The sequence below is a fragment of the Macaca mulatta genome, chromosome 16 (assembly GCF_049350105.2).
Source record: "Macaca mulatta isolate MMU2019108-1 chromosome 16, T2T-MMU8v2.0, whole genome shotgun sequence".
Taxonomy (NCBI): domain Eukaryota; kingdom Metazoa; phylum Chordata; class Mammalia; order Primates; family Cercopithecidae; genus Macaca; species Macaca mulatta.
In genome coordinates, this window is record NC_133421.1 from 3570785 (window position 1) to 3596338 (window position 25554).

The window sequence follows — 25554 nt, forward strand, 5'->3', positions numbered from 1 at the left end:
AGAGACACAAGGCAGTCCCCCCAGTCCTCCCAAAATGTCGTGCCAGGGGACAGCTTTACTAGGACAACCACCAATCAGAAAGATGATCCTCATGGCCCAAGGTCTGGTCCTGCCTTCCTCCTCCTCTGGGGCTTCATACCACTGGACTCCTCACTGCACAGGGCACCCCATTATCAAGACCATGAGCCCTGCCCTTTGCAGAAAGATAAAGGTTTTCTTCTCTTCCCTCCTCCCCACAGGATCTAGGGAAGGCTACTCTTTCTTCATCTTTCAAACCCTTTTCAGAATCATAATTAAATTATTACACTCCCTCAGGTCCAGGACCCCACATAGGGCTCTGCATATTATAGGCAAAAAAATAGCAAGATATGTCTAAACACTTCCTATATCTTTTTTTTTTTAGATGGAGTGTCGCATGTTTTCCCGGGCTGGAGTGCAGTGGCACAATCTTGGCTCACTGCAACCTCTGCCTCCCGGGTTCAAGTGATTCTCCTGCCTCAGCTTCCCAAGAAGCTGGGATAACAGACATGTGCCAGCACGACTGGCTAAGTTTTGCATTTTTTTTTTTTTTTTTTTTTTTGAGACGGAGCCTCGCTCTGTCGCCCAGGCTGGAGTGCAGTGGTGCGATCTCGGCTCACTGCAAGCTCCGCCTCCCGGGTTCACGCCATTCTCCTGCCTCAGCCTCCCGAGTAGCTGGGACTACAGGCGCCCACAACCGTGCCCGGCTAATTTTTTGTGTTTTTAGTAGAGACGGGGTTTCACCGTGGTCTCCATCTCCTGACCTTGTGATCCGCCCGCCTCGGCCTCCCAAAGTACTGGGATTACAGGCGTGAGCCACCGCGCCCGGCCTAAGTTTTGCATTTTTAGTAGAAATGGGGTTTCACCATGTTGGTCAGGCTGGTCTTGAACTCCTGACCTCAAGTGATCCTCCCAACTCAGCCTCCCAAAGTGCTGGGATTACAGGTGTGAGCCACCGTGCCCAGTCTGGTTTTTTGTTTTTTTTTTTTAAATAGCGTCTGGCTTTGTCCCGCAGGCTGGAGGGCAGTAGCACAATGTCGGCCCACTGTAGCCCTTACCTCTCAGACTCAAGTGATCCTCCCACCTCAGCCTCCCAAGTAGCTGGGACTACCAGCATATGCCACTGCACCTGGATAATTTTTTAAAATTTTGTCCAGGTGCGGTGACTCACACCTGTAATCCCAGCACTTCAGGAGGCAGAAGTGGGCGGATCACTTGAGACCAGGAGTTTGAGACCAGCCTGGCCAACATGGCAAAACCCCATCTCTACTAAAAATACAAAAAATGAGTCAAGCATGGTGGCGTGCACCTGTAGTCCTAGCTACTTGGGAGGCTGAGGCAGGAGAATTGCTTGAATCTGGGAGGCAGAGGTTGCAGTTAGCTGAGATTGCACCACTGCACTCCAGCCTGGGCAAGAGAGTGAGACTCCATTTTTTTTTTTTTGAGACGGAGTCTCATTCTGTTGCCCAGGCTGGCCTCAAACTCCTGGTCTCAAGTGATCCTCCTACCTTGGCCTCCCAAAATGCTGGTATTATAGCCATGAGCCACCACACCTGGCCTCTTATATAATTTTTGCTTGGAGACTTTGGGAATAATTCTAGAAGCAGACACTTGAATGGCCACCTCCCTGGGCATTAGCCTCAGGCATGCTTTTGGCTTTGGGCGCCTACCTAGAATCCATACAGAGAATCTGAGTGTCCTATACAGGTGTGCAGAAGAAACAAATCCAAAGGATCAGGATCTGGGGCCAAGAGAGAAAACTGCCTGCCCAGGAAAGAACCAACACAAGTCCTCTGTCCACACAATGTCCTAGGGGCAGTCTCCAGGTCCCCAGGCTGAGCCCAGCCTAGTGAAGGGCTTCTCTTCTCTGCTTCCTTTGGGCCAATTCAGGTGGAAACCTATCGGTGGAACCTCTTCAGCCAACCAGGCTGTGCAGGAAGGAAAAAACAGCCCGAGTAGCAAACACACGTGACTGCTAAGCCTCCAGTGGCCACCTCTTGTGCAGGGTAAGGAGGCTCCCCCCGGGAGCCGCCTCCACAATGCAATGGGCTCATCCATAGCTGGGCCTCTGGCTAGCTAGGGTGGGAGAGAAAGGTTCTTGGAGGCTGCTGGAGCCTCCCTGGGCACCTAAACCATATAAATAAAGTGCGTGGGCTGCTTGGTGGCTCATTTTTAACTATAAACTGCCAAAAGACAAAAGACCAAAAGGGAAATGAGATGTCAGTTCCTCTCCATTATCCCTATCACAGACCTGCAGCCCAGACATGGCGGCCTCTTTAGAGGTGCCCGGGAAGTCTTCCCGACTGGGGCAAGTTTGCATGCTCCAGGCCCAAGTTTCTCAGACCTGGGCTCGTGCTCAGCTCTGTAAAAAGCACCTTCTCTGTGCAAAGACACTTTGGCCAGCACTGCTCGGTTGCTGAAAGGACTTTTTGTGCCTTTCTGCAGGGAAAAGGAGGATCTGGGGTGTGTCTGCAAAGCGGTTTCTCCAACTAGCCCCAGAGACTCTTCCACACCACAGCGGAAGACAGCCAGCGTTTCCCCCTGCACTGCACCGACCCACGTGGAGGGCACAAGTCACACGCAAGTTTGTGACTCTTCCAAGACGACGGGGCAACTCAGCTTCCTCGGTCCGCCCAAGCTGCGACCACCAAACGGCCTTTACCGCCCCACCAAAGGCGTGGTTCCTCCACCCACCTGTCTGACCTGCTTATATCTGGGTCTCCGCCATCACCTCCACATCTGCTTCTCTCCGCCCATCTTAGGGCTTCGCTTCCCCCCCTCCCCCACCTCCCCTACCTCCCCCACCTCCACCCCCTCCCCGTGCGCGTTTTCTCCTTCCCCATCCTGCTGTGAGGTCAGAATCCTGTGCTTACGACACCTCGGTCTGTTGCCATGGAAACAGGGGCGGATTAAGGCTGGAGCGCGGAGCGCAGGGATCAGGCCCCTCCGCTACCTGAGCTCCCGCCTCAGCCGGCTCCCGCAGGGCCGGGGCAGCCAACCGCAGGCCCCGCGGCTTCTCAGCCTCCCGGCCGGGCCAGGCGCGGGGAGATCCCGGCGGGGCGCCACAGCCCGCTCGGACCTGGGAGGGGAGAGAGGCAGACGCAGAGGCTGGAACAGCTGGTGGCGGGGCCCGTGGGCTCCCGGCGTGATCACTTGCCCTCCCAGGGCCCGGGGGACGGCGCCCAGCGTGGCAACCACGTGGGGCCGCGGCGGAACTTCCCCGGTGCCCGCACCAACTTTGCCGCGCTCGGTACTGGGCCAGGCTGCCGGGGCGTCTAGCTAAGGTGGTCGCGAAGCCAGCTGTCCTCAAGTTGAGCTGGGCACCGGTCGCGCACACTGGCGGCACGGCCTTCGCGTCCCTCCACTCCCAGCATAAGGAAAGTTTGAGGAACTGGACATCAGGCGCTGGCTGCTCCCCACCCTCAGCAGCTGGGTGCCCAGAGCCCATCCCTGGGGATCAGAGCAGGACTGCAGAGAAGACGTCCGCGTCCGGGCCTCGTCTGGGGAGCTAGGGCGCGCGGGGAGCGCCCGGGCCGCGCGGTCACTGACCGCTGGCTGCACAGGAGCGCCGTGCGGACTCGGCCTCCACAAAGCGGCAGAAGCAAGGGCGTGTGCCCGCGCAGGGGATGGAGCCTGCAAGTGCAAAACTTTATCACAGCAAAGCAAAGGTCCCAGGAGGCCGGCTCCCCTTCCACCACCGGCCGCTCACTCTGGTCTCCGACTGACCCCTCCGGGCCTGATCTCTAGGCCTGGCCACTCGATCCATGGAGCAAACCCCGTGTCTCACAACTGGCCACCGACGGGAGCTGAGCCCCAGCAGCAGCCCCTCGGCGGGTGCGCCCGGCAAAACCCACCAGCCCGCCGGGGGCTACTTCCCGGATCGAGAGCCCCAGCGCCGGGCGGCTCCAGGGCTCACGGCTCTTTCCTGAGCGCATTCAACTTCAACTTGCCCCTGCGGCTCCAACTCACCTTTGCGAAGCATGTTGGCCACGGGGCCGCCGCTCCGAGGTCGGCCTAGGCGCACTCCCTCCCGGGGTCCAGATTCAAATCCCTGGGCGCCAGCTGCAGCTAATCCGAGCGCGTTGAGGCGGGGGCAAGCCGGGGATCCGCTCGTGCCCGGTGGCCCGGCCCCTCAGGGGCATGGTGAGCTCCAGCCCCGCGCCGAGGACACCGGCGCCCGCAAGCAACCGTGGTGCTGCCCGGCAGCCCCGCGCGCTTGCTCAGCCCCGGGGCGAGCGGCTTGCTCCGCGGAGCCGGCGGCCTGCTTCTGCCACCCGGAGCACTTTGCAGGCGGTTTTGAGGGGGGACGCCGCCCCCTGGCCGGCCGGTCGCAGCCCCCTCCTCTCCGCCCCCTCGGACCACCGCCGCCGCGGCTGCTGCAAAAGGGCGCTCGCACGCACCGCCGAGCTCCGGGGAAAGCGCCCGGCGCGCGTTTGCAGGACCGAGCGATCGGCGGAGCGGGGCGCCTCCCTTCCTCCCCCCCACCCCGGCTTCCCCCTCCTCTCCTCCTCCCTCCCTCCTTTGCTCGCTAGCTCCCTCCCTCTCGCTCCGCTCCCCGCCCCCGCTCACGGAGCGCCTCCCATACAAAATTTATGAAAGTGCTCTCAGCTCGCAGTGCCGAGCGCCGTCCTATTCCCAGGGCAGCAGCGCTCAGCCGCGCGGCGCCGCCTCCCAAGGTGTTTTCACTGCACCCGCCCCCGGGGAAGATCCTCGGCCGGCGTCCGTCCAGGCACCTGCCCCAGTCCCCAAGCCGGTCCTCGGGCCACTCCACGCCCCTCCCCGGCCCCGCAGGCCTCCCGGAGCCCGAACCCGCAGCCCAGCCCCCGCCCGCTCGCCCTTCGCGGCTGGAGGTCATCGGGAGAGGCGGCTGGGACGCGAGGACCGCCCAGAGTCTGGATCGCGAGTGCGCTCCCTGCCCCGTCTCCTCCCTGGCCAGCGCCCCTTCTCCCAGTCTCGACGGCTCTTCCCCGCACTGAGCAGCTCCAGCGAACCCGGCTGCCCCGCACCCCGAGTCCCAGGACACTGTTCTTTTGTGGGGAGAGGAGAGGAGCAAGCCATTCGGGAAGGGTCAGCTGCAAATTCCAGGGAGAAGGAAGGACCCGTGCGGGCTCGGGTGGGCTGTCTCCGCCTGGGTCGGGTGGGGGGGGTCTCTGATCTCCCTTGGTCCACACAGACCCCTCCAGGGGTTTGCGGAAAATAGAGGAGACGCCCCTTGGAAAGCGGGTCCCGCAGGGGCCTGTTGGGCTGAGGGAAGAGAAGGTTCGGGCCAGGCGAGATCCTGGGTGGAGGCGGCACCCTCTGCTGGCCTGAGATCAGAGGGATTCGAAGGGAAGGAAAAGTGGATGGACCAAGGCTCTCATTCAACACACATTCACCGAAGGCTCAGCATGTGTGGGGCACTGCCGTGGCTAAAAATTCAGCAGACGAAAAAGGCTTGTCTTTGCCCTGTCCTCAAGGAGTTTCCTTTTTTTTTTTTTTTTTTTTTTGAGATGGAGTCTGGCTCTGTCGCCAAGGCTGGAGTGCAGTGGCCGGATCTCAGCTCACTGCAAGCTCTGCCTCCCGGGTTTACGCCATTCTCCTGCCTCCGCCTCCCAAGTAGCTGGGGTTACAGGCGCCCGCCACCACGCCCGGCTAATTTTTTGTATTTTGAGTAGAGACGGGGTTTCCCTGCGTTAGCCAGGATGGTCTGGATCCCCTGACCTCGTGATCCGCCCGCCTGGGCCTCCCAAAGTGCTGAGATTGCAGACGTGAGCCACCGCGCCCGGCCGAGTTTCCATTTTAATAGGGACCAAATGAGGAAAGTCCAGAGAAGATGGGAAGATGGTGCTTAGAAGAAAACAAGCAGAATATTATTCTGAAGCTGACACAGGGGTAGGGGTGGCAGTGAAGGAAAGTTGCTCTGAGCAGGTGACATCCAAGCAGAAATCCAATTGAATCCCTCCTTGTAGGAAAAGGTGACATGATGGGAAGGTCAAAAAGGTCAGGGCTGGGCACGGTGGCTCACACCTGTAATCCTAGCACTTTGGGAGGTGGAGGCAGGCAGATCACGAGGTCAGGAGTTTGAGACCAGCCTGGACAGCATGGTGAAACCCGATCTCTACTAAAAATACAACAATTAGCTGGGTATGGTGGCATGCATCTGTAGGCTCAGCTACGCGGGAGGCTGAGGCAGGAGAATCGCTTGAACCCGGGAGGCAGAGGTTGCAGTGAGCTGAGATCGTGCCACCGCATTCCAGCCTGGGTAACAGAGCGAGACTCTATCTCAAAAAAAAAAAAAAAAAAAAAAGTTCAGGCTGGGCGCGGTGGCTCACACCTGTAATCCCAGCACTTTGGGAGGCCGAGCTGAGCAGATCACTTGAGGTCAGGAGTTCAAGACCAGCTTGGCCAGGGTGAAACCCTGTCTCTATTAAAAATACAAAAATTAGCCAAGTGTGGTGGCACACACCTGTAATTCCAGTTACTTGGGAGGCTATAGGAGAATCTCTTGAACCCAGGAGATGGAAGTTGCAGTGAGCCAAGATCACACCATTGCACTCCTGCCTGGGCAACAGAGCGAGACTCTGTCTCAAAAAAAACCAAAACAAAACAAACAAAAAAAAAGAAGGCCAGTCTGACGTATTCACTCAAACATGCATTTGGTGGCACTGAAGCTTCAGATTTGAGCTAAGGCTCTGGGCTTGGGCTTCCAGAAGCTTCAGGTGTCGTGGGAGAAGAAAGACCCACAAACCATCTTAGAGTTTGACAGAAGTCACAAAGACTGAGAAAGGGCTCTGCTAGCTCTGCCAGGGACTATGGGATAATCAGGAAACAGTCACAGAAGAGGTGCCCTTGGAGTTAGGTCTTGAGAGCTGAGTTCACCACATTGAGAAGGGGGAAGGGCATTCCATGCAGATGCTTGAAGGTGAGAAGTAACCTTGTTCTGAAGATGAATAAGATTGGTCCTTCCTGAGGACCATGGGCTCACACCTATCATCTCACCACTTTGAAAGGCTGGGGTGGGAGGATTGCCTGAGGCCAGGAGTTCGAGAGCAGCCTGGGCAACATAGTTAGACTCCATATCTATTTCAAAAAAATGTTTAAAGATAAAAAAAGATTGATGGCTGCTACTCTGGGCACACTGCCCATGGCCACAGGAGCAGTTAAAAACAACGAAAAAGGATTGGTCCTTCTTGGGGTAGGAACAGAAGGTGAGGCATTCCTTCTCTTAGCCACCAGCTGCACGGCAGTGCTGACCCCACTGCCTGCCTGAGCCCTGACACTGGGGGCTTGAGAGGTCCTCTGTCAGTACACCGAGGCCCAGAGAGGATGAACAACTTGCTCAACGTCACATCACAGATCAGCGATAAAGTGTGGGCCTGATTCAGGGACTGAATGTGGGATAATCCTCCTTCCACCTCCCCAAGCCGCCTCCCCATGACCCCCTAGCCCACAAACTCTAGCATCTTAGGAAAAGTTGGCTGGGGCTGGGCGTGAGTGTGAGAAGCAGAGTTATTTCAGGCCTCAGGAGGGCTGGGTGCTGCCTTGGAGTCCAGCCAGGGGGTGGGGACGAGTGAAGGCGGGTGTTGTGGTGGAATGTGGGGGTGCGCTGTGCCCGCCTTCTTGTCAGGCAGTAATTACTCAGACTGCTGAGTAACTCAGGCAGGGAGACCCCCACAGACAGATGGAGGTGTCCTCGGCCCAAGCTGAATGGCAGCCCCCAATGTCCTGCACTATGGGGTCTTGAGGAAGCATTCTCACATCTGTTCTTCACGTCCAGTTCTCCTAGGCATCATCTGGCTTCCTAATGGGTGCCAGAGCAGTTCATTAGGCACAGTGGATGCGGGGTGATGTTACAAGAGGATGGGACCTTTGCCATCCACAGGCCCCACCTCTGATGAGGGAAAGGTCCCAAGGGATATGGCGCCTGCTAGGGAGAAGCCATTGCTCAGCTGGAGCCAATCCTTTCCCTTTGAAACTCGATGCTGCAGCCAGAGCTAAGGCTGTCCACAGGCTGGGCAGTGGAGTCCTGAGAAAGGAGGGGCTGAGTGACCTCCTGGAATTCAGATCTTGCACCCTGGGGATCCGAAGAAGTTGAGGGGAGATGGGAAGGTCCAGTCTGGACGCTTGTCGAGTGGAGGGGAGTGTTCCTGGGACCCACAGTGGTCATGTTTCTGTCTACAGCTACCTGTCCTAAGAGTGCTGATGGCCTGAGGGGCAGAGCACTGACCCTTGGTGATCACTCCCCGCCTGCCCGGCCATTTCTCCTCCCTGGGCAGCCTCCCAGGCAGGGCCTGTCTCTGGCTGCTTGTTTTCACTTCTCCCTGCACCTTAATTAGGGGTTTCCAAGCAGGGAGGGCCTCTGGGGGAGCCCAAGGCCACAGAGCTGACTTAAAGGGCTAGCTGTGCTCACAGCACCACCACAGACAGAAGAGGAGGACGCCAGGGGACTGGGTAGACCGTCAGCCCTGACAGACCATTGTTCTGCGGGGCAGTCTGCTGAGGGCCAGTCCTGCAGGTACTTTGCTCTTCCAAAGGTCAAAGCCGTTTCACTGGCTGTCTTCTCTTTGGGGTCTCTTGGGCTCTGTCAGTGATCAGGAGAAAGACTAGCCCTGAGGGGCAAGGCAAAGGTTGGCCAGGGTCCAGAAGGGTTAGACATCACAGTCCTCAACTGCCCACCCTCCCAGGAAAGCACCCTCAGGCTGTGGGCTTTCCCCAAAGGTGCAGTTTCGTCCATGTGAACCTTCTACAGGGTCTACACGGTGGATTTTTTTTTTTTTTTTCTTTTTTGAGACGGAGTCTCCCTCTGTCGCCCAGGCTGGAGTGCAGTGGCAGCATCTCAGCTCACTGCAAGCTCCACCTCCCGGGATTACGCCATTCTCCTGCCCCAGCCTCCTGAGTAGCTGGGACTACAGGCGCCCACCACCTCGCCCGGCTAGTTTTTTGTATTTTTTCAGTAGAGACAGGGTTTCACCGTGTTCGCCAGGATGGTCTCGATCTAATGACCTTGTGATCCGCCCGTCTCGGCCTCCCAAAGTGCTGGGATTACAGGCTTGAGCCACCGCGCCCGGCCTACACGGTGGATTCTAAAGGTGATAAGGGCTGGGTGCAGTGGCTCACATCTGTAATCCCAGCACTTTGGGAGGCCAAAGTGGGAGGATTGCTTGAGTCCAGAGGTTCAAGACCAGCCTGGGCAAAACAGTGAAACCTTATCTCTATTAAAAACAAAAAACAAAAAACTTAACTGAACGTACGTTTGTGGTCCTGGGTACTCAGGGGGCTGAGGCAGGAAGATGGCCTGAGCCCATAAGATTGAGACTGCTGTGAACAATGATCGCACCACTGCACTCCAGCCTGGGCGACAGACCAAGATCCTGTCTCAAAAAAAAAAAAAAAAAATTTTTTTAAGGTGATAAGGACGATCCAGAAACCTGCACCAAGACTCTCAACTTGGAGTTGGGCTGGTGGTCCCTGAGTTCTGTCCTGCCGGACAGTGGGGTCCCCCTAGGTAGGGAACGTGGCCCCACACGGCGGCCGGGTGACCGGCCACTGCTTACCAGGAGGGGGGAGACTGGCAGGGGGTCTGAAGGAAGATCTGGTGGGTGTCCCCCTTCACAAGACTCGGCCTGCAAAGCTCGTGCAGGGAGTTAGCACATAGGAGAGCTCTGGTCCGGGAGTGGCAGGCTCGTGCACGGCCGGGGGGGAGAGGAGTGGGAGACTGAGTCGCAGGGAGAGGGCAACTGCAGTGGTCGGGGACCACCAGGGAATCCCGAGTCCCGGCATTCTGGGCTGGGGTGGAACTCCGTATAGCCCCGCTCCTATCTCCTCCTTTATGGCCCCGCCCAGCGGGTATCCCCGCCCCCCGCTGACCGATCGGCGATCGATCGCAATGTCTGCGCTCTCCGCGTTCTTCCAGCGCTGTCTTTTTAGTACCACGTGCGCAGGCAAGTGATGGCGGCGCTGGTTGTGTCCCGGGCAGCGGAGCAGGGCGGCCGAAACGGCCCTGGCAGAGGTGGGTGCTGCAACGCTGCGCCCTCCAGACCTCGCATCTCGGGGCGGGGCCCCCAAGTTAGGGATAGGACCGACCCCCTTTAACGGCGGCAGCGTCTTCTCTAGATCCCGCTGTTAGTCGCCTTGGGCCGCTGTCACCAGCTGGGGGTCGCTGTCAACCGGAGCCCAGGGGTACCAGTCTTTTGCAGCTTTAGGGCGCGACCGAGAGCAGCCCTGAATCCTCAAATCGGAAACTACAGCCTTGCCTTAGCGGGCAGACGGACGCAGGAAGATTGACGGATAAAACGGACTCGACGGGGAGGGAAGGGGCCAGGCCCGTTGCAGCTGGCGTCTTACGAGTGCTCCCTCAGGGAATGCTTTCAGGGAAGAGGCACAAGGTTTCATTCGCCAGGCATTAACTAGGCGCCCACCGAATGCCAGGCCTGCGCTGGGTGCAGGTACTGGGATCAGAGATCTCAGTCTACTGGGGGAATGTTAATGTAAACATATCATAGCTTTGTGATGAAGGAGGAGGTGCCTCCTGGCCCCTGGGACACATTGAAGGGCTAATGTTAGCAGCTCCTACACCCCAACGACCACTAGGGACCTGTCAGAGGAGGATCTGTGATGGGCCTAGGAAGCCTAGGCTGATTGTCCAAGGCTTTCGAAACAACTGACCAGAAACCATAGCAGTGGTAACGTTCAAATCTGGTCTCAGGGTCCCAGCCTGCCAGACTAGATCTCCACTGAACCATCCCCACCGCCGCCCACACGGTGGGTGAAGCCTCAAATCTGGGCGGATCCCTCCTATCATAGTGTGGGGCCTTAGCAGAAGTTGTGGCACACAGTACAGTCTCAATACATATTCGTTGAATAAGTTAATTTCTTGCCTTTTCGTATCCTCAGACTGGCTCCTAAAGAGATATCGGGGTTGAACTAAGCTTAATGTGGGGGCAGGGCATAGTGGCTTACACCTTTAGTCTGAGCACTTTGGGAGGCTGAGGAGGATTGTGTGAGCCCAGGAATTCCACACCAGGCTGGGCATGATAGGGGGACCCTGTATGCACAAAAAAATTAAAAAATAGCTGTGTGTGGCTGGGCGAGGTGGCTCACACCTGTAATCCCAGCACTCTGGGAGGCAGAGGTGGGCGGATCACCTGATGTCAGGAGTTCAAGACCAGCCTGGCCAACATGTTGAAACCCTGTCTCTACTAAAAATACAAAAATTAGCCAGGCGTGGTGGTGCATGCCTGTAATCCCAGCTACTTGGGAGGCTGAGGCAGGAGAATTGCTTGAGCCCGGGAGGCTGAGGTGAGATGAGATGGTGCCACTGCACTCCAGCCTGGCGGACAGAGTGAGATTCTGCCTAAAAAAAAAGAAAAAGCTGTGCGTCTTGGCAGTGCCTGTAGTCCTAGCTACTGGGGAGGCTGAGGTGGGAGGATTATCGTTTGAGCCCAGGAGGTCAAGGCCGCAGTGGACCATGACTGCGCCCCTGCGCTCCAGCCTGGGTGATGGAGTGAGACCCTGCCTTAAAAAATAATAAGCTGAATTGTGGGGAACAGGGTGAGACCAGAGTAAGGGCTGCAGTCTTGCTAAGCGCTACGGTTTCCCCTTTACTCCAGGAGTTGTAATTATGTGTAAACCTGTCTTTGCTAGACTACTGGTCCCTAAGGGACAAGGTCACTTTTCTGTCCTTACTGGTACGTCCACCACCCTGACTCAAGTGTTCTTCCCATCTTTCCTGGCTTAAGAGTAAGGAGGAGAGCCGGGCGCGGTGGCTCACGCCTGTAATCCCAGCACTTTGGGAGGCCGAGGCGGGCGGATCACAAGGTCAGGAGATCGAGACCACGGTGAAACCCCGTCTCTACTAAAAATACAAAAAATTAGCCGGGCGCGGTTGTGGGCGCCTGTAGTCCCAGCTACTCGGGAGGCTGAGGCAGGAGAATGGCGTGAACCCGGGAGGCGGAGCTTGCAGTGAGCCGAGATCGCGCCACTGCACTCCAGCCTGGGCGACAGAGCGAGACTCCGTCTCAAAAAAAAAAAAAAAAAAAAAAAAATAGAGTAAGGAGGAGCAATGGGACAACTAAGTCAGTGTATGATGTTTATTTCCCTTTTAAATGAGGAGAGGTAAGTGTGAAAGAATTAACCAGTGTGGCCATAGTCAGTGGGATTCGGAGTAAGGAGGGCAGTCTTTTAAGTTAGTATTCATGTTTAATGGTTTGCTTATAGACCTCATATCTAGAAGCTCAAACCTTCAAGGCATCCTCAGGAGGTGGGAGTGAGGAGACATTCTCCCAGGGTGGCTGGGCTGGCTAGACTGACTCTTGGGTTTTCCGCAGGGCTGTTCTCTTTTTATTATTATTATTATTATTATTATTATTATTATTAGGGCTGTTCTCTTTTTATTATTATTATTGTTTATTATTATTATTATTATTATTATTTTATTTTATTTTTTTTTTTTGAGACGGAGTCTCGCTCTGCCGCCCAGGCTGGAGTGCAGTGGCAGCATCTCAGCTCACTGCAAGCTCCGCCTCCCGGGTTCACGCCATTCTCCTGCCTCAGCCTCCCGAGTAGCTGGGACTACAGGCACCCGCCACCGCGCCCGGCTAGTTTTTTGTATTTTTTAGTAGAGACGGGGTTTCACCGTGTCAGCCAGGATGGTCTCGATCTCCTGACCTCGTGATCCGCCCGTCTCGGCCTCCCAAAGTGCTGGGATTACAGGCTTGAGCCACCGCGCCCGGCCTATTTTTTTTTTTTTTGAGACGGAGTCTCGCTCTGTCGCCCAGGTTGGAGTGCAGTGGCGCGATCTCCACTCACTGCAAGCTCCGCCTTCCCGGGTTCCCGCCATTCTCCTGCCTCAGCCTCCCGAGTAGCTGGGACTACAGGCGCCCGCCACCGCGCCCGGCTAATTTTTGTATTTTTAGTAGAGACGGGGTTTCACCGTGTTAGTCAGGATGGTCTGGATCTCCTGACCTCGTGATCCGCCTGTCTCGGCCTCCCAAAGTGCTGGGATTACAGGCGTGAGCCACCGCGCCCGGCCCGCAGGGCTGTTCTCTATCAAGGAGCAGTATGTGGACTCAGACTCATTCTTTGCTCCTTAGCCCCCTGGTGTCACCTCTACTCTCCTGAGGAAGAAGGTGAGCCATATTCTATTCATGGGCTCAAGTCTTCCATTCCCAGTAATTTCACAACATGGAAATTATACCGGTTACCTTCTGGCTTAATGAATTGTCTCTACCTTCGGGATGAATTCAGTGAGAACGAAAGCTGGGCCAACCCCCTTGGTGTCTGGATCTGGCCCTTAAACTCGGTGGAGTTAACAGCTTAGCTGGGTCTTGTTACTGAACTCAACTTGGGTCTCCCTGTCCTCACAAAGCAAAGCCAAACACTGACATTGAGATTTGCAGGGAGAGAACAAGCATTTATTGTAAGACGCCAAGCAGGGAGACTGGGCAGCTGAGGCTTAAGACCTAAACTCCCTGATGGCTTGCAAGCAAAGGGTTTTTATTTTTTAAATTTTATTTATTTATTTATTTATTTAGAGACGGAGTCTCGCTCTGTTGCCCAGGCTGGAGTGCAGTGGCGCAGTCCTGGCTCACTGCAAGCTCCGCCTCCCGGGTTCACGCCATTTCTCCTGCCTCAGCCTCCAGAGTAGCTGGGATTACAGGCGCCCGCCACCATGCCCGGCTAAGTTTTTGTATGTTTGGTAGAGACGGGGTTTCACCTTGCTAGTCAGGATGGTCTCGATCTCCTGACCTCGTGATCCGCCCGCCTCAGTCTCCCAGCACTTTGGGATTCCAGGCGTGAGCTGTGGTGCCGGCCACAAAGGGTTTTTAAAGGCTGGGCTGCAGGGGGTCTTTAAAGTGAATTAAGGGCTGGGGAATTTCTGGAAATTTCTTACCTACTTTCTGGCTTCAGTCTGTCTTAGGTCTTACATGACAGCAATTAGTTGGCATTTTTCATCTGGTGGGGGGGTCCTGGTTTCCGAAAAACAACTTAGGGCTATATGTCAAGATGTTATCTTTAGTTCCTATGGGGAACCAGACATCTCATGACTCTGACTTGAGTGACTGTTGTTTATTATCTTCTTGTTTAGCAAGTTACTGACTTCCCTAATTGCTGGTTATAGGGCTAGCTAAGATGCCTGGGACTTTTCTTGAGATGACTCAAAATTTTTTATTTCTATGCTTGAGTAGGGGCACCGACAGACCCTGAAAAGGGGTCCCTATTCCACCTCAGTCTGGCTGCGGCCAAAGACAGACACCAGCTCAGGCCTTATATCCATTCTAGTTCGGGCCCCTCGGGGCCGCGTGGCCAATCAGATCCCCCCTGAGATCCTGAAGAACTCCCAGCTGCAGGCAGCAATCCAGGTCCTGCCTTCCAACTACAACTTTGAGATCCCCAAGACCATCTGGAGGATCCAACAAGCCCAGGCCAAGAAGGGTGAGCCCGTGATCATTGAGCTGGGGTGGGGGTGGAGGGGCTGCCTGGCCCGGATGGGACAGCGTCCCCCTTGCAGCCCCTTCCTAGCCCTCCACCTCTCACGTCTTTGCTCTGTCTCGCAGTGGCCTTGCAAATGCCGGAAGGCCTCCTCCTCTTTGCCTGTACCATCGTGGATATCTTGGAAAGGTGAGGCTTGGGACCCTGGAGAGGAGGCTGAGCCAGGCTGCTCCCACCCCCTATGCTCATTACCCGGGTGGTTAATGCCCTGGTGGCGGGCATTTTTTCCTTCTGGACCTCCGCCGTCCCCCTTTCCCTCCCACAGCCACGCACACACTAAGGGAAAACCCGAAACAAATCTCCAGATTGTTGAGGCCCTGCGTGTCCCTGCAAATCTCTCCTCCCTAAACATTTGGGACAGAGAAAGAAACCAATCCCAGCGTCTTCAAAGCTGCACCCAGAGCAGGTGGTAGGACCCAGGGAGGAACCTGAGAATTCTCCAAGCCGCCCCTGAAATGTGCTGAGTGGTCAGTGAGAGGTCTGCCGGTGGGGGCGCCGGGGGCACCTTTTCCTCGGGCACATTTGGGGAAGTAGAGCAAGGATGGGTTTGGAGCACGGAGTGTCTGGGAGAAGGTATTCAGTTCCTCTACATCCTACCCCTGTCACTCTAAGTTTCTGCAATACAATGAGCCATCCTTGGTGGGGAGGGTGAGAGCTTAGCCATCTGGAATCAGCACAGGAACAGGGGAGGGGAAGGAAGAAAGGGGACGTCATCCCATGCTGGGAACCTCCCACTCCCCTGCTGCCCCATCCCCCTCCCTCCCCTGCTCCCCATCCCCCTCCCCTGCTCTCCCTCCCCCTCCCCTGCTCTCCCTCCCCCTTCCCTCTTGCCCCCTCCCTATCTCCCCCCTCTGCCTCCCCTCCTGCTTCCTCCCCCTCCCCTGTTCCCCCTTCCCCCTCCCCTGTTCCCCCTTCCCCTCCCCTGTTCCCCCTTCCCCTCCCCTGTTCCCCCTTCCCCTCCCCTGCTGCCCCATCCCCCTCCCCTGCTCCCCCCTGCTTCCCTTGTTGCCCCTTCCCCCTCCCCTGTTGCCCCTCCTCTGCTCCCCCTCCCCCTCCCCTGTTGCCCCCTCCCCTTCCCCTGCTGCCTCCTTCCCCCCACCATCCTGTTACCACAAACTCACTTCCCTGCTCCTACCCTCTTGCCCCTTGGGGATGCTCTCTGGGGCTCAGGCCAATTTGCATACATTTTAATCTATAAAAAATTAAGTGCTCTGGCTGACTCAGATGCTTGGGCTGCATTCTAAGGAGCTAAATAATCTGCTTCTGGGCACAGCCTGATTTGGGGAAGGGGGTGGAGGAGGGGGTGACTAGCAGGAGCTCAACTCTTCCACTGCCACACCCCCAGGGGAAAGATGGGGGGACCCCAGTCACTGAGCCAGGCTCCACACCCCAAGTGTGAGTCTCTTCCAAGGAAGAGGGGGTTCTCCTCCATTCCTAGGGTGAGTTTAGGGGTACAGGGTCTTCCCCACCCACATCTTCCCCACCCACCCCCTCCCCCAGTGATTCTGGCCTGGCAGCAGATCCCACCGCAGTGTTCTGGCCAGAGCCTCCTCTTCCTGAGGCAGGAGGCATGTAGGTGGCGCCATGTGCTGTGGGGGACCTGTGCCTGGGTCCCCCGTCCTGGGCACCAAGGGCCCTGCCTGTGGTGGGGAGGTAGTGGGGGTCCTGCCTGTGGTGGGGAGGGAGTGGGGGTCCAGGCAAGAGGGCCCTGCCTGTGGTGGGGAGGGAGTGGGGGTCCAGGCAAGAGGGCCCTGCCTGTGGTGGGGAGGGAGTGGGGGTCCAGGCAAGAGGGCCCTGCCTGTGGTGGGGAGGGAGTGGGGGTCCAGGCGAGAGGGCCCTGTCTATGGTGGGGAGGGAGTGGGGGTCCTGTGGTGGGGAGGGAGTGGGGGCCCTGCCTGTGGTGGGGAGGAAGTGGGGTCCTGTGGTGGGGAGGGAGTGGGGGCCCTGCCTGTGGTGGGGAGGGAGTGGGGGGTCCAGGCGAGATGGGGGCTGTGTGTATCCATACAGCCACACCTACGCCCACCGCAGCCTCAGCGTGAGAGTGAGGACCTTTGCGTGTATGTGCGTGCTCACTGCTCTGGGTGGGTGAGTCAGGGCAGGGGACATCTGTGTTTTGACCCCATGTGTGCCGGACTGAGGGTTGGGGTCCCGCCTGCAGCCTGAGCCTGGGCAGAGGAATGAGGGTCCTCGTGCAGCAACAGTTCCAGGAGCGGTTGCCAGGCTGGGGGAGGTGGCAGCTGTGCCCCTCCTACTCTTTGTTGGCAGAAGTGGCAGCTGCCAACCCAAGGAACTGGAGAAGTAGGGAGAGAGGAGCTGGGCCCTGAGACACCCTCCCAGCATTGGGTCTCTCCCACCCCACTCCCTGTGTCCCTGTCCCACTGTCCGCCCCCCCCACAGGTTCACGGAGGCTGAAGTGATGGTGATGGGTGACGTGACCTATGGGGCTTGCTGTGTGGATGACTTCACGGCGAGGGCCCTGGGAGCTGACTTCTTGGTGCACTATGGCCACAGTTGCCTGGGTATGGCGGGACCAGGACACCTGGACAGTGGCGGGGCTGGCAGGGGGGCAGGCTGCACACTCGTCTTCCCCACGGCAGTGGCTTCTTGTCCTGCTTGGAGACACGAGGTCCCTCCTGGTTTCTGGGGTGGCCTCTGCCTGCCTGCTCTGCAGGTACATCTTTCCTTTGGATTTGGTTGCCTTGGCAACTGTGCTCTGTCCCAGATGCGGGTGTTTGAAAGACTGCTGGTCGTAGAGCAGGCCAGGCCCTGGCCGGGTGACAGAGAAGTCCGATTGAGAAGGCGCTTCTTGGGGACCCGTGACCCCCTCTTCTCCTACCCTGCCCTTTTACCCCCAGGCTGAAGCCACTGGGCCTGGTTGCTCAGAGACCTGAGCCTGGGCCGGGCCCTCTGCTGCTCCTGCCTCCCAAACAGCCCCTGAACTCCTCCCTCCCGCAGTTCCCATGGACACCTCGGCCCAAGACTTCCGGGTGCTGTACGTCTTTGTGGACATCCGGATAGACACTACCCACCTCCTGGACTCGCTCCGCCTCACCTTTCCCCCAGCCACCGCCCTTGCCCTGGTCAGCACCATTCAGTTTGTGTCGACCTTGCAGGTGAGTGGAACGAGGATCCTCGGCCTCCCGCAGGGTGGACAGCAGCCGCTCTCTGGCTGTTGCTGGATCCCCAGGTGCTCCAGGCTGTTTCTCAGCCCTGGCTCTCCTGCCCCAGCCACTGGCTTCCCTTCCCTCGTCATTCCTACAGGCAGCCGCCCAGGAGCTGAAAGCTGAGTACCGTGTGAGTGTCCCACAGTGCAAGCCCCTGTCCCCTGGAGAGATTCTGGGCTGCACATCCCCCCGACTGCCCGAAGAGGTGGAGGCCGTTGTGTAAGTTAAAAATGGGGGCCAAGTACATCCTAGAGACATGAGTGTATCCTGGGAGGGAGCCTGAGGTTCATCATCCAGGAAAGAAACCAAATCTAATGTTCCTTACCTGCCCAAGGTCACACTGCAAGGTGGGGACCAAACAGGGACCAGACTTCAGGTTTACTGTCGCTTTCTCCATTGCCCAGTCCACTACCCAGAAAGCTGTGCAGGGTGGGGGCAGGAGTCAGAGGGGCTGATGCGGGGGATGAGGGTGGGCTGGAAATGGTGGGAATATAATTGGAGAAGATGGATGGGCACGCCCAGGCTGCAGCCCCATTAATTTACCATCCGGACAGCTAACAAGCAGAAGCAGTGTGTCTCCTGCCGCCTAATTATTTTAGGTAATGGAAATGCTTAATGTTGTGTGAATGCAGCCAGCCTGAGAGCCGACAGCTCCCCCAGCTGGGACCAGGGAAGGGAGCCCTGTTCCTTACTAATGTCTGGGAGGGAGGGGCACTCCCTGGCTCAGTCCCACGTCTGGGACTTCAGAGGCTGTTCCCACAGGCCTGACACCCCTGCCCCTAGACAGGTCCACATCAGGGCCTTCCCCAGCCCAGACCTGGCAGCCCTGCTCCCTGAGCTGCATTCCCCCTGTGCCCGCACCACTCGGTTTCTACCCTTGGGGGCTTCAAAGTGTATGTTGGAGGGAGGGACACCCTGAGTGTTAGCCATTCATCAGAATGAAGTGTGGCCTCCAAGAGGGAGAGAAGGAGCTGCCACAGGCAGGTTATCTTCCACACTCTGGAGTCTGCAGGGCTGGGAAGCTACTGTCAGGGACAGCATGTCTACGGGCACACTTGGTACAGCCTGGGGCTGACCTTCAGATACACTGCTTCCTAGCTGTTTAATATTAGGCAAGTTTCTTAACATCCCTGAGCCTCAGTTGTATCTTCTGTAAAATAGGTATACTATACGTATCTTGGAGGATGAGTAGATAGGACTGCGTGAACTAATTCACTTCAGGTACTTAGTCTGTGCCTGGTACATAGAAGGCACAAGTCCAATACACAGTAGCTGTTGGCCGGGCGCGGTGGCTCACGCCTGTAATCCCAACACTTTGGGAGGCCAAGGCAGGAGAATTGCATATGTCCAGGAGTCTGAGACCAGCCTGGGCAACATCATGAAACCCTGTTCTCTCCAAAAAAGAAAAGAGAAAGGAAAAGGAAAGAAGGAAAATTGGCTGGGTATGGTGTCCATGCCTGGAGTCCCAGCTCCTCAGGAGGCTTAGGTGACAGGATCGCTTGAGCCTGGGAGGTTGAGGCTGCAGTGAGCCGTGACTGAATCACTCAGCCTGGATGACAGAGTAAGACCCTGTCTGAAAAAAACAACAACAACAAAATGAAAATGAGGTAGCTATTGTTGTAACTCAGTAACTGGGCCCAAGAGCTAGTTTGGGCAGAAAGTAGCCGTTGTATGCCCTGCGACCTCATGTACAGCATCGATCAGAGGTCCCCAACCCTGGTCCCATGGCCTGTTAGGAACCCTGCCGCACAGTGGAAGGTGAGGGGTGGGCCAGCCAGCATGACCGCCTGAGCGCCACTCCTGTCAGATCCACCACGGCGTGAGATTCTCGTAGCTCAAACCCTGCCGTGACCTGTGTCTGTGAGGGATCTAGGCTGCATGATCCTTCTGAGATTCTAATGCCTGATGATCTGAGGTGGGACAGTTTCATCCTGAAACCATCCCCCACTCCCACCCGTGTCTGTGAAAAACTGTCTTCCACAGTGCCAGAAATGTTGGTTACTTGAACACTACTGTCCACATCTGTATGGAGCTTGTAAAGGAGAAGCTGTTCCCCAACTTCCAAATGAGGATCTCTAGAACCCCAGGTGGCCTCCCCGTGGCCGGGCTGCTCCTTCACTCTTCCCCAGAAGCTTGGGGTGGGACAGTTGCTCGATTCTGCATTATGTAAATAGAGTCATCCAGTTCAAACTCCTCATCTCACATGTGAGAAAACCAAGGCTCCAAGAGGTGAAATGATGGCTTGTCCCAGTTCACACAGAGTCACAGCACAGCCAGCCGGGAACTCAGTCCTCTGGACTTTTTTTTTTGAGACAGAGTCTCGCTCTGTCACCCAGGTTGGAGTGCAGTGGTACGATCTCGGCTCACTGCAGCCTCCGCCTCCCAGGTTCAAGTGATTCTTCTGCCTCAGCCTCCCCAGTAGCTGGAACTACAGATGCGTGCCACCATGCCCAGCTAAGTTTTTTGTATTTTTAGTAGAGACGGGGTTTCACCTTGCTAGCCGGGATGGTCTTTATCTCCTGACCTCGTGATCTGCCTGCCTCGGCCTCCCAAAGTGCTGGGATTACAGGCGTGCGCCACCGTGCCCCGCCAGCCCTGTGGACTTCTAAGCCAGCAAGTGCCTCTTCTGCTGCCCCAAACCACACTCACAGCCTCCTTTCCACCCCTGCAGGTATCTTGGAGATGGCCGCTTCCATCTGGAGTCTGTCATGATTGCCAACCCCAATGTCCCCGCTTACCGGTATGAGCTGGGCCGGGCTGGGCTGACCAGCTAGTGTGGGGTGAGACTCCCGCCACCGAGGCCCTCAATGGGCTGCATCCCCATTTCCTGGCCACTGAGCCACCAGCCCTAAGGATCTGAGGCACTCGGGCCCTGGATCTGGGCATTAGCTCCAGGGCTGCTGTTGCCTACCCGTCTCCTGGGGTTTCCACTGAGATCCTAAAGCCGCCGTCTCTTGTGTCTGCTCAGCTATGGGACAGGTCTTCCTAATGACAATCCCCGCTCTTGCCTCTGTTCCTAATTACCTGCGTGGGGCCTAAAGGTTCAGGAGCCCACGGGGCTGAGTCAGGAGCTGTGTGCACAGTCGTAGTCCCCACAGTGGCTGCACTGTGACCCTGACTGCTGCTTTTCCAGGTATGACCCGTACAGCAAAGTCCTGTCCAGAGAGCACTATGACCACCAGCGCATGCGGGCTGCTCGCCAGGAAGCCATAGCCACCGCCCGCTCCGCTAAGTCCTGGGGCCTTATTCTGGGCACTCTGGGCCGCCAGGGCAGTCCTAAGATCCTGGAGGTCAGTGGGCTCAGGACAGCCTCTGGAGGAGGGCAGTGGCTGGGAACACAGCTGGGAAAACCTGTAGGCCACAGGTTCACCTTTGCTTGATTAGGTGACCCCCACCCTGTCTCCCTCTCCCAACAGCACCTGGAATCTCGACTCCGAGCCTTGGGCCTTTCCTTCGTGAGGCTGCTGCTCTCTGAGATCTTCCCCAGCAAGCTTGGCCTACTTCCCGAGGTGGATGTGTGAGTTCCCCCACCTTACCTGCTTGGCTATGATTGGCTAAAGAAACTTAGAAGCTGGGTCTTGCCCATCTCGTCTTAAAGGCTGGAGCCAACAGGAATTGCTTCCATGGCCATGGAATTTTAATGTTTACAGAGACCTCCCTGGGAGGGCTAACTGGGTTATCCCTGCTTTGGGACTCTGGGGCTCACAGGCAATGGCACCATCACATTTGTCCTTGTGAGATGCGTTTGAGTGGTGGCTGACACCTGCCCTGTACCAGGTACTAAATTTGGTTCTGGGGGTACTATCACCAGTGAGCTGCCCTGGAAAGCTCATTGTCGGCAGAGGAAACAGGAGAAAACACGCAACAACACGGTATTCCAAACAGCAGTGGGTCACTGTCTTTACTTTAGGATTCATAAAGCCTGTTAATGAATGGGTGTGCTGGGGCACTGTCATGGTCTTCAGCATGCTGCTGGCAGAGGAGGCCCTTCCTAGGGTCTGACCTGGCTTCCCTTTCCAGGTGGGTGCAGGTGGCATGTCCACGTCTCTCCATTGACTGGGGCACAGCCTTCCCCAAGCCTCTGCTGACACCCTATGAGGTAACACCAAGCTCTGGGAGAGAGTGGGCTTTAGACGTGGTTCTCAAAGGCGAGGTCTGCAGTGGAGTGGTGTGGGTGGGCAACATTTCGCTATGTTCATAGATTCCGGAGTCTGACTGTCTCGATTTCTCCAACGGAGTCACCTCCTAGCTGTGTAGCCTTAGGCAAGGCCCTGAACCTCTCCGAACCACACATTTCCCTTCTGTGGTGGGGGACAGTGTGCCCTTCACAGGCCGTCGTCGTGAGGACTGAATTCAGTAATCCAGGAGCAGAAAAACACTGGCGAATGCTATTTTCCGCTCCCCTCCCCTAGGCGGCCGTGGCTCTGAGGGACATTTCCTGGCAGCAGCCCTACCCGATGGACTTCTACGCTGGCAGCTCCTTGGGGCCCTGGACGGTGAACCACGGCCTGGACCGGCGTCCCCAGACCCCGGGCCGACCCACGCGGGGGAAGGTAGGCGGGGGCTGCCCGGAGGGAGGAGAGACCGCGCCTGGGCACTGGCCGCCTCCCTGGCGACACGAGCCGAGGCCGCCGCCCTGCGACCGCGACGGGAAATGCACAGGAGCGGAGCGGAGGGAAATGCAGGGTCGCAGAAACGAGACCCTGACCAAAGTCTGCAACCTCAGGTGCAGGAGGGGTCCACGCATCCCCCTTCAGCCGTGGCTTGCGAGGACTGCAGCTGCAGAGACAAGAAGGTGGCGCCGCTTGCTCCTTGACAAGCTCCGGGGCCTCAGGTATCCGCCCTTGCTCTGGCTGCGCCCCGCCCTTTGCCGTTGTCATGGGAACGCCTTGGCGCTCCAAGGCCCGCCTTCAGGGTGTTGCGGACTATTGGCTCCGCCCTTTGCATTCTACTTCCGGTCGGGGAAAGACCGCTTCCGGTGCTTCCGTCGCTCCTTGCCGGTCATAATGGCCGCGCAGCGACCCCTGCGGGTCCTGTGCCTGGCGGGCTTCCGGCAGAGCGAGCGGGGCTTCCGCGAGAAGACCGGGGCGCTGAGGAAGGCGCTGCGGGCCCGCGCCGAGCTCGTGTGCCTCAGCGGCCCGCACCCGGTCCCCGACGCCCCGGGCCCCGAGGGCGCCAGATCAGACTTCGGTGAGACGAGCCCTGCTCCGGAAATACGCTCAGTTTTCTCCCTCATGTTTCGTCCCCTCGACACCCCTCAGCATCCCCCACCCTGCGTCCACCCTCATTCCTCCCACCCAGTCCACACCCTTCGTTTCTCGCGGCCCATACCCTCTTGCTCAAACTGCAGCCTGTCCTCCCAGGCTTCCGCCTTCGTCGTCGTCTTCCGCTGTCTCCTGTTCAGGCCAATCCATTCCCCGCCTCTCATTTCCCCCAGACTTTCGCCTCGATTCCCTCTTTTCCTGTCATCTGGAACCCTCCCGCCCTTTCTCATTTCTTTCCTTCCTGGAGCCTCCCATGCCCTAATCCCATCCTCTTTCCCCATACCGCTGTAGGGTCCTGCCCTCCAGAGGAGCAGCCTCGAGGCTGGTGGTTTTCAGAGCAGGAGGCGGACGTTTTCTCCGCATTGGAAGAGCCCGCCGTATGCAGGGGCCTGGAGGAATCCCTGGGGATGGTGGCGCAGGCACTCAGCAGGCTGGGGCCTTTTGACGGCCTTCTTGGTTTCAGCCAAGGGGCTGCGCTAGCAGCCTTTATATGTGCCCTGGGCCAGGCAGGCGATCCCCGCTTCCCCTTGCCACGGTTTATCATCTTGGTATCTGGTTTCTGTCCCCGGGGCCTTGGGTTCAAGGAATCCATCCTGCAAAGGCCCTTGTCATTGCCTTCACTCCATGTTTTCGGGGACACTGACAAAGTCATCCCCTCTCCGGAGAGTATGCAATTGGCCAGCCGATTCCCCGGAGCCATCACCCTCACCCACTCTGGTGGCCACTTCATTCCAGCAGCTGCAGCCCAGCGTCAGGCCTACCTCAAGTTCTTGGACCAGTTTGCAGAGTGAAAGATCAAGAAATGTCTCTGCTCCTACATCCAGCCCCTCTTGGGGTAGCCTCCCTCATCTGTGCCCTCCCAGGGCCCTCCACTGCTGTGAGTGCACCTCACCAGGACCAGTTAAGAGACAACTATCAATTCTTGAGACCCAAATTATATGGACCCTGCCTTGTATTGAAGAAAAGGGGAGCACAAGGCCTTAATGGACATTGACTTGTGAAACTCAAACATGAAAATGATTGGAAGGCCGGGCGCGGTGGCTCACGCCTGTAATCCCAGCACTTTGGGAGGCCGAGGCGGGCGGATCACAAGGTCAGGAGATCGAGACCACGGTGAAACCCCGTCTCTACTAAAAATACAAAAAATTAGCCGGGCGCGGTTGTGGGTGCCTGTAGTCCCAGCTACTCGGGAGGCTGAGGCAGGAGAATGGCGTAAACCCGGGAGGCGGAGCTTGCAGTGAGCCGAGATCGCGCCACTGCACTCCAGCCTGGGCGACAGCGAGACTCCGTCTCAAAAAAAAAAAAAAAAAAAAGAAAAAGAAAATGATTGGAGAGCCCTGGATTAGGAGGGTGACATGGGGAAGACAGAGGCTGGCACCATGGTGACTGCCACATAATAAAGTGGTGATTTGGATTTTGAGCATCTTTTTCCTGGTACACACACAAACAATTTTATAATGGAAGTCGGTTTCTTGGCCATCTACATGGTCTTCTGGGCAGCACCAAGCAGGGAGATGTTTCCAGTTGTGAGTCCCAGGACAAGCTCCTGCATGGGGGCACATACTCACACGTTATTGGTGGAAGTTTGAAGGCCCAAACTGAAGGGAAGGAGGCCTCGGTGGCACAATCAGGGAGGAATATACATCTGAGAAGTTTTGGGAAGACATCACCTGGCAAGACTGCCTGAACCACAGTAATTTAGTCTTCTCTATCCAGATCCCTGAGAGCTGTGTGCTGGTCTTCTCTCAAAACCTGGCTGTGTTCCCCACTTCTCCCTAAGTGCTCTAACCTCGCTGAACTATGAGCTTGAAGGGTGGTTGATGCCAGACCTTGGGTGGAGGCCAGAGACAGTACAGAACAAACAGCCTCTTCCTAAATTGATCCCATCTTCAGGGTTTCTGAGATTGATGCCATTCTTTAGTGACTACAGCCAAGGCCTAAGCAATCCAGCTGGTTTTCTCTTTGGGGAGTGTAGTTAGTTGTTCTTGGATACTTTGAGGATTGTTAGTTTCTTTCTTTCTTTCTTTTTTTTTTTTTTTTTTTGAGACAGGCTCACTCTGTCATCCAGGCTGGGGAGCAGTAGCCAAGATCCTGGCTCACTGCAATCTCGACCTCCTGGGTTCACGCAATTCTGTCTCAGTCTCTTGAGTAGCTGGCATTACAGGCATGCGCCACCATGCCTGGCTAATTTCTATATTTTTTTGCAGAGACAGGGTTTTGCCATGTTGCCCAGGCTGGTCTCAAACTCTTTAGCTCAAACAATCCACCTGCCTCAGCGTCCCAAAGTGCTAGAATTATAGGCCTGAGCCACTACACCTAGCTAGGATTGCCCACTCTTTCTTCTCTTTACTTTTAAAGACAAGGTCTGGGCCAGGCGTGGTGGCTCATGCCTGTAATCCCAGCACTTTGGGAGGCCGAGGCGGGCGGACCACAAGGTCAGGAGATCGAGACCATCCTGGCTAACGTGGTGAAACCCCATCTCTACTAAAAATACAAAAAATTAGCCGGGCGTGGTGGTGGGTACCTGTAATCCCAGCTACTTCGGGAGGCTGAGGCAGGAGAATCGCTCGAACCCAGGAGGCAGAGCTTGCAGTGAGCCAAGATTGTGCCATTGCACTCCAGCCTGGGTGACAGAGGGA

At 56.9% G+C, this 25554-nt stretch overlaps 3 protein-coding genes across 9 annotated transcripts in view; 2 read left to right on the top strand and 1 right to left on the bottom strand.

Annotated features, from left to right (window-relative positions):
- RTN4RL1 (reticulon 4 receptor like 1) overlaps positions 1-4469 on the bottom strand; it is a 96769-nt gene extending 92300 nt beyond the window's left edge. The window contains exon 1 of the mRNA XM_015118194.3: positions 3988-4469. Coding sequence (XP_014973680.1) covers positions 3988-4000 — 13 coding nt within the window. The 5' untranslated portion in view covers positions 4001-4469. The remainder of the gene's footprint in view (positions 1-3987) is intronic.
- A 5459-nt stretch (positions 4470-9928) lies between these two features.
- DPH1 (diphthamide biosynthesis 1) lies at positions 9929-24329 on the top strand. 7 transcript variants are annotated; one of them, XR_013405909.1, is made up of 14 exons: positions 9929-10006; positions 14184-14430; positions 14553-14616; positions 14753-14954; positions 16885-17006; positions 17443-17600; positions 17749-17870; positions 20323-20391; positions 20785-20941; positions 21068-21168; positions 21672-21750; positions 22064-22204; positions 22378-22841; positions 23207-24329. XR_013405909.1 is itself a non-coding variant. In XM_077969806.1 (13 exons), the coding sequence occupies exons 3-12, from the start codon at positions 14564-14566 to the stop codon at positions 22465-22467; spliced, it is 1092 nt and encodes a 363-aa protein (XP_077825932.1). In that variant the 5' UTR covers positions 9929-10006; positions 14184-14430; positions 14553-14563; the 3' UTR covers positions 22468-22485; positions 23651-24329. The 7 variants fall into 7 exon arrangements, 2 of the variants coding, with proteins under 2 accessions (XP_077825932.1, XP_077825931.1); XR_013405908.1 differs by having other exon boundaries at positions 14278-14430; XR_013405910.1 differs by having other exon boundaries at positions 14278-14430; positions 14849-14954.
- Positions 22632-24329, top strand: OVCA2 (OVCA2 serine hydrolase domain containing). The gene is made up of 2 exons (XM_015118203.3): positions 22632-22841; positions 23207-24329. The coding sequence occupies exons 1-2, from the start codon at positions 22658-22660 to the stop codon at positions 23704-23706; spliced, it is 684 nt and encodes a 227-aa protein (XP_014973689.1). The 5' UTR covers positions 22632-22657; the 3' UTR covers positions 23707-24329.
- Positions 24330-25554: the final 1225 nt, after the last annotated feature.

Excerpts from the sequence above, each read along its gene's own strand:
- DPH1 (XM_077969805.1), top strand. The coding sequence starts at position 9,946 with ATGGCGGCGCTGGTTGTGTCCCGGGCAGCGGAGCAGGGCGGCCGAAAC. Across the intron at positions 17,007-17,442 it reads CTATGGCCACAGTTGCCTGG|TTCCCATGGACACCTCGGCC; the intron begins GTATGGCGGGAC and ends TCCCTCCCGCAG. Across the intron at positions 20,942-21,067 it reads GCAGTCCTAAGATCCTGGAG|CACCTGGAATCTCGACTCCG; the intron begins GTCAGTGGGCTC and ends CTCTCCCAACAG.
- OVCA2 (XM_015118203.3), top strand. The coding sequence starts at position 22,658 with ATGGCCGCGCAGCGACCCCTGCGGGTCCTGTGCCTGGCGGGCTTCCGG. Across the intron at positions 22,842-23,206 it reads GGGCGCCAGATCAGACTTCG|GGTCCTGCCCTCCAGAGGAG; the intron begins GTGAGACGAGCC and ends ATACCGCTGTAG.